Here is a 7,620-nt window from a genome sequence, read left to right as displayed (position 1 = left end):
TATCATTTAGAAAAAAACTTTATTTTTGCACACTCAATGTAAAAAGAATCTGGAAGGCAAGTTGAGCTTGACAGAAAGCAGAAACTAGCAGTTCCATCAGTGACATTTAGACACTATTGCAGTTCTTTTAAGTTTTTGAGAAACTTGGGTCGTTTTGGATCCAAAAGCAAGACTCCTGATACAGTAAGAAGTGTAAAATTACAAGTCTAACTCATCAGGCACAAAACTGGTTTCCCTGAGAAGATGTAATTACAAACTAGTGTATAAACTTTATATCACATTACCAGGGGGTTTTAAGAGTACAAAAGCAAGATTTGGCTACACAAATTTAAACACAAGTCCTTAATACTCCATGCTGAAGATGAAATTTTCAGGAGGATTAAGAATTACATATTACAGAACTACAGCAATCAGATTTAAGTTAAACGATGACAGCTGGCTTTGGTATATTCTTGTTTGTATAGTTTTCAGATCAATTCTAATGTTATTTTCCTGAGATAATTCAGTACTCAGTATGAAGTCTGTGCAGTCCAGCTGCTTTTTTCCTTTTTTTTTTTTCCCCCCTCCTCTTCATCTTTCCCTTTCAGCTAGCATTACATTCATGGGAAAAAACTGAGGAATAACCATGAACAACATGCATTTTCCAAGCCTTAAAACAAATAATTTAGCCAAGGAAGCCCATTAATTACACCTTTTAGATAATAAATATTCCAAATAGTTGGCCTTCCAAAAATTTCTGTCTTTGATTTTGTACCCAAAGTTCCAAGCCTCAGTGTGCAACACAAGGCATCCCCATTTTCACTTGAGACATGTCTTCTTTCCCCCTCGTCCATGGACAATGCAAGGAGGGTGTCATCACCACCACACCAACATGGTGAGAAACATTATACCCATCATCAGCATCAACACCATCGGTGTGTTAAGGTTGTATTTATGCTAAAGTACATAGCTGTATACAATTTGGACCTATGTTTCATAACACGAGCATGCTGTATCTTAGTTCTTTTGCAGATACAAAGCTTTGTGTCGCAAATACTCTTCCAAACATTTTACCGCAAAAGGGTCAACATCAGTGTCAAACTTATTGGCAAAGAAGTGGTGGTTTCGTAGCATCCAGTTTAGGTCTCCTACCCCAAAAACACAGACAGAGCGAACGTGAACTCCACTGCATGGTGGGTAGGGTGCACCTTTGGACATGTCACCTTCAAAGTACTGCCACTTGACAAACCTGGCCAGTGCATTCATGTCAGAAACATCGTACTTGACACTGGAAGAAACTGCACCTGGGACTTCAGGGATTCTCTGAATTGTTGCCCACAGGTACTCATCTGGGCTGTAAGTGTCTTTTGCCCACTCAATGAACTTAAGTATTTTGCTGCTTTCTAATATGTATTCTACAAATCTTCTGCTAACTACAAAATAAGCACTACCAGAAAAAATTGGAGTACTGAGAGGTGGTAGTTGTTTGTCTGTGCCTGTGTTCTTTATTTTACCATCAATAATCTCATGATGTTTTTTCCACCTTACTTCTTTATAAACAGGCATTTTTTCTGTTTCCAAGCTGTTTTCACCTTTAAGGGCTTTTAATTTCTCTACTATTTCCTGGTTGGTCTTTAAAGGAAAGTCCATGCCACAGAGGTTTATTAGGTATTTCCAGTTTGAACTTCTTCTGTAGAGATCTTTCATGCAGTTAATGTCTGCCTGCACCCTGCTCCATGAAGCATATACAACACTCTCTAACTGGCTGGAAATAAAGACATTATCAAAACATGAGACTATTCCCTTCACAGCAGCAAAAAAAGATTCTGGAGACTTTTTGTCAACATGAATGCAGTAAAAATTCTGAGGGGCATAGATTGATCTTAGAAGTCTATCAAGCATCTCAATTTTGTGATAAACCACTATCGAGTAAGCAATTGGAAATTCTGCTTCTTCATTGCTGAGAGGTTCCATAATGTATTTCCTAGTCTTGGTGAAGGAGGCACAGTCCGCTGTCATGTTAATATAATCATTTGTTGTTAGTCTGGGGCGTTTCTTAAATGACACCGACAACGTCTCAAGCTTTACCCTTTGAATTTCTTCTATATCCCCCTCTATAATCTTGGTGCAGTTAACATTGGCAATAGGATCTTCTTTTGTGAGCTCTAGATGTCTCCGATTTAAGAAGTCTTGTTTCTGGTTAACTTTCAAAACTGAAATGATTACTAAAATAAGAGTTAGACCCAAGAAAAGCCTGAAGCGTGAGTTGTGGCAAAACCGTAACTTCCTCTTCAGCATTTCAAATACCAGGTAGCTTTGCAGGGCTAAAAAAATTGCCCTCCACTCTGTTCATATTAGCTTCAACAACTTCAGAAAAACATTTTGTGTTTCTCAGGAATTTGGTGAGTTTGTCAAGGAGGTGGAAGGAAAAATCCTAAAATAAAATGAAATATGACTGTCATTCAAAGACTAAAAGGTTTCTTTAAAAAATTACTGGTTAATAATTACAGTGTTATTTAGTGACAGTAAAAAGATGAATGGTTCAGCCAAAAATACTCTGTTGAAAATTAGAAGTTAATGAATAAAATTAGTTTATTTTTCTAGAAAATGATTGGGAGAGGCAGATAGTTTTCATGAGACGCTATTTTCATAGTACTACAACCAAAGTTCAGTAAGAAAACAGAGCTGATTCAGCTGCACCTGACAAAATCAAAGCCAGTAAGTCAGATAGGTTACTGAGAAGCAAGTATTTGATGTTAAGTTATGCTTCAGAGTTTGACAAGAATGTTTTATACTCACTTCAGCAGTGACATAGATTTCATTATAATTATAACTTACCACTCACTTCCTGGATGCTACTCATGCTTTATCTTCTTACTGTGAAAGCTGTCCCTGAAGCCTTTCAAGAATTTTATGTGAGATACAGCCTCTTCAACGTCCTGCAGATGAGCTTAGAAATACCATCAGGAAAGAGCTGATGAGAAGGGGAGAAAGAAATTAGTATAGCATAGCTCCTCAACTTTCAGAGTTGTGAGAACAGCTGTGACTGAATTGCTGAAGTACCTTTTTAAGGTAAAAGGCATTACTTATGGCCTATCTCTAAAGCTGATTTGTGTTAAGTCACTGCAAATGCACAAATCTGAGAGCACAGCAGTGTTGTGTTACCATTGTTTAAACACACTTGTTTTTATGATTCAGCAATTGCTTTTATGTGGAAATATGCTACAAGGCTGAGTTGCAACAAGATTTATAATATGCCAATCTTATTTTCGTCTTTCACAGGCGCTGTATCATTTTTGTTTGTTAGTCCTGTTTCCTCTTTAGCACCTTTTTTCTGTTTCAGTACCCTGTGAAGGGATCACTGCACAGTTATGTAGCTGCTATAGCTGTAGCTGTTGAGAAAACTGCAGTCTAGAACTGGATTTTTATTTTGTAAGTACTACCTCATGCAGGTAAACGGATCAAGAACAGGATATCCTTGAACAACTTACATTGCCACTCAAATGCCATTTGTACTCACAAATTCATTGCCTAATAATTCAGTGAAGGTTTAAATTTCAAACCAACCTCTAATTGTAAAAGCCAATACAGTTTATAGAGAATGTCTTCCAAAATTTTAATCTATAAGTTAAAAGGTTAGTGAAATATTGAAGTATTTGAGAGATATATAGCTCCTTTAATTTTTACTACTTTCAAGAAAAATTTAGTGCCTCTGAATAACTTTCTGAACAGCTCTAAGAATAACTGCTACCCAAAAAAACTGGTAAAAAAATTTGTTTAAGAAAAAGAAGTGTACGCTGTGTCCACTTGTGGGTTTTGCTGCAGGCTGTTCAGAGTAAGATTTTTCTTTTTTTCCCCTCTTTTCTTTAAGCTGCCTCAGTATCATTTTAGTTTTTAATTCTCAGGCTGTGGCTTTTAACCTGCTACTTGCAAATCTCAGAACAGGTGCATATAAGAAATTGAGGCCTGGCATCCCAGAGTTTTTTGGTAGTAATGCTGCCACTAGGATGCATTCCACATTGGGTCCACCATTATGCCCACAGCATTGCAAACTGACTGGGGTAATTGATCCATGTTTAGTAGGTGGAGGGTAGGTGCGGATCACTGCACAAATATCTAGCACAGCTATAAGGATTAGCAGTATTTTAAGGAAGTACTACCAAATATTTTGTAATTCAAGCCACCAGCAGGCAGAGACCACAAACTATTTGCAACTAACAGCATTATATAAACATGTTATTTACTATAAAGTGTACTTTGTTTTCAGAGTTACACCTGTAATTATTTTATCCTGCATTTCTAATTTATCTTAGGGAGGTGAACATTTGTTCCAAGTCTGTTTTAGGTGTATAGTGAAGTCAAACTGGAAGAAGTAAAATTTTAACCCTTAAGGTAAGTAGCCAGGTGAACTAGTGTGCAATGACAGCCCAAAGCATAGAGAGGTACTTTTTAAGTATCAGGTCTCACACTTTCAATTTGAATTTAAAAAAAATTAAAAAGGGAAATTCCCCAATTACCACTTTCAGTTTGCAATGTGGCATCAACCACAATGACATAATTTAGAGCAAGTTTTAACATGCTTTATAACTTATCACACACTTGCTTACTTGATGTCCTGCTAGTTTTGACTAGCAGATCTGGTCCAATAAAAATAATATCCATCACATATGAAATTAACAAAGGAAGGATACTAGCTATGTGATAGTCTCCATAATCTCTATCGAGTGTATATTTCCATAGGATGAAGCTTGTGATACTGGTTACCCTTAAATTACTGTTTTCCGCCTACCAACTTAGAAATGAAGACTTCTCTAGAACTTAAAATGTACTTCAAATACACTTATAATTGTGAAGCTTTGGCTGACAGAAGCTGGAATCTTTCTTTTTTTAGGATAAGAGTTAGCACTACTATTTTATCCTATTCTCATTTTTTATAGGAGAACTACCATTGTGGAGTAACACACACTTCAAGAGGATTGCCACCCCCTCCCTGTTCTTTACAACGCAGGAAGACAGAGCCTTAATCGAAAGCTACCATTGTGGTCTTCACCTTCTACAATTTCCAAAGAATAAAGCTTGCTAAGAAGCCTTCCCTTCTTAGGGAAGGGAAACTTAGTTGAAAGCAGGATAAAGAGTCTCTTTCAGAAAGGACTTGTATACCTAGCTGGGTGCAATTCCTCTATTGTTTTGAGTTCAGAATAATCAGAACCTGTATTTCCATTACACCAAAATGAGAGATCTGCAAACATTTACACATTAACATGGCTCTTATCTTTAGATGGAGGTTTTTCCCCAGTCGTATTTCTCTCACTGACATGCTGCTTCCTCTGAACAGTCGTAACAATAAGTTAATATTTGTTTATGCTTGCAATTCTTTTTCTAAAAAGTCCTGAAACTTGATCATATCCCATTCTTTGCAAAAGCTGACCTTTACAGGTTAAGGAAAGATTTGGTACTTTTCATCTAATAATATGCCTGGGTTTTGTAAAACAAAGTTTTATGAGCCTAGAATACTCATTAACATAGCTTCAGACTGCATTCAGTAAAGCTTTTAAAATCTTTTTCTCAAGCTCTGCGTAGTTTTAGTGTGCACACTAGAGGATGCAGTGTCAGAGGCAGCACATTGCATGGTGGGAGAGCAGGAGGGAGGTTTGCACAGCCACAGATAAAAGACTTTATGCTACAGCCTTGGTCTTGCTCTCAACTGAAGTTCAGTTGCAGAAGTTATGTACTTGACCTGCTTCCTTCTTTTACTGCCTCCTCCGCAAGTCAGAGCCTGTATTTCTGATGCAGTAGTCATTAAAAGAAGACACTTATAGCAGTTGCTGGTATTTGGAGGAGTTAGTACAAAGATTGTGTTAGCTGCCCACTTCCCTCTTTCCTGCCAAAATTATTCTTCACTGGTGTATATAAATTGTGCAGTATGACTAAACACAAAACCAAGATAATTTCATCCTGATTTCTACTAGACACTGGTGTTCTCCATGTAAACAGACCTTATGGAAAGAAGGATTACTATACCTAGTTTAAATCTCCATTTCTGGTACCTCTTCTGTGTCAGAGGGCAAATCACTTGGATCATCTGTCTCTTAGTTTATTCATCTGTGAAACAAGTACTCATTACCCGGCAGTTTGGGAGATGTCTTGGTAAAAGTCAGGTTCTGATTTAACTTTTATATTACTGTAAAGGTGTTACTGTAAAACAGCTGATTTCATTAACAATGTCTTTAGCTGGTTACTGTAGAAAGCTGTGTTAACCCTACATGCTAAATTATTCATCTGACCCATGGTACTGACTGAAACGAGTCAGCAATAGACTACATGGGTACTTATGCCAAAGGAGCTGAAGGGGAAAACCTTCATCAAAGAAAGGCTGCGGCCACAGGCAGGACGGAGCAGCACCCCCCGAGCCCAGCTCAGCACGTGATTTTAGCTAAGTTTGGCTTCACCCATCCTTAAAAACAAACAGAAAATCCCACAAGAAACCTAAGTCTTCAGAGAAAAAAAACAAACAAAACACTTTTACAAGATTATACCACAGCTTGGAGGAGGACCAAAGTTCACATGGAGGTTTTATACAGACAGGCTGGACTGGAGCTGCAGCACGTAATGGCAGTCCTATTAACAACACACCACAGGGCTGGTCCTAAGAAAGAGGATGTTTGCGAGGGTGCAGAGCTGGCAGAGCGCTGCTACACCAGCCCTGATGAAGGGCATGTACCTCAGCCCTGCAACACGGAAACCAACCTTTGGCCGCCAGCGCAGCAGACCTCTTCAGCTGCAGTTTCACGGTGCAACTCGTCCAATATCACGACGTGCTGCTGGTGGAAGGAGCAGCCCCACTCCCATCTCTGCTGGCCACACGTCGGGCTGGGAGGGGTACGACAGCAGACCCAACCAGCCAGCCTCTGGGCAGCCCTCTGCAGTCAGCTCTCACGGCTGCTGGCAGGGCCCCAAGGGCACTAATAGGCCTTGACAGCTCCAGCTAGCCCACTCCAGGCTCCCCCATGGCCCCACTCCAGCCCCTGCCCCAGTGATGCCATAGCAGGGCCGGTCTCCTGCCCACTGGCCCTGACAAGCTGGGCCCAAGTCCCAGCCCAGCCTCGGCCTGTGCCCATCCCCAGCAGGTGCCTGATGCCAGGGCTGCTCCTGTGCCCCTCCGGCTGCCCTGCTCCTGGGGCGGTGGGACGGGCCTGGCTGCCAGCCCCTGCCCTGACAGACCTGCCATGGGGAGCCACCAGCCCTGCGGAGCCCTGGAAATCTCTGCTCACCACGCTGCAGTCCAGCAAACCTGGGCTCTGGGTTTTAGGCTCTTGTTTGGACCGATATGGCTGAGAGTGAGAGATGTGTCTTTTCCTAAACGAGGTTAAAAGAAATGGCAGCCTCTCATCAGTGTTACACTAGGGTGGCACTGCTCTCTGGGGCTATTCATTTTGCCTGAGTTACAGCGTCAGGACTGGGAAAACAGGATTCCTGGTTCTCAGGCATAGAATCATAGAATCATTAAAGGTTGGAAGAGACCTCCAAGATCATCGAGTCCAACCATCAACCCAACACCACCATGCCCACTAAACCATGTCCCTAAGCACCTCATCTACCTGTCTTTTAAATACTTCCAGGGATGGTGACTCAACCACTTCC

The 7,620-nt window shown here is 40.4% G+C and overlaps 1 protein-coding gene across 1 annotated transcript; it reads right to left on the bottom strand.

Annotated features, from left to right (window-relative positions):
• Positions 1-967: 967 nt before the first annotated feature.
• Positions 968-2,892, bottom strand: GCNT1 (glucosaminyl (N-acetyl) transferase 1, core 2). The gene is made up of 2 exons (XM_009328096.1): positions 2,818-2,892; positions 968-2,413 (listed from the first exon to the last, which is right to left on the bottom strand). The coding sequence occupies exon 2, from the start codon at positions 2,275-2,277 to the stop codon at positions 997-999; it is 1,281 nt and encodes a 426-aa protein (XP_009326371.1). The 5' UTR covers positions 2,278-2,413; positions 2,818-2,892; the 3' UTR covers positions 968-996.
• Positions 2,893-7,620: the final 4,728 nt, after the last annotated feature.

The sequence above is a fragment of the Pygoscelis adeliae genome, unplaced genomic scaffold, assembly GCF_000699105.1.
Source record: "Pygoscelis adeliae isolate BGI_AS28 unplaced genomic scaffold, ASM69910v1 Scaffold45, whole genome shotgun sequence".
Classification (NCBI taxonomy): domain Eukaryota; kingdom Metazoa; phylum Chordata; class Aves; order Sphenisciformes; family Spheniscidae; genus Pygoscelis; species Pygoscelis adeliae.
The sequence above is the reverse complement of the archived record's forward strand: the minus strand, read 5'-3'. Positions and strand labels throughout refer to the sequence as shown.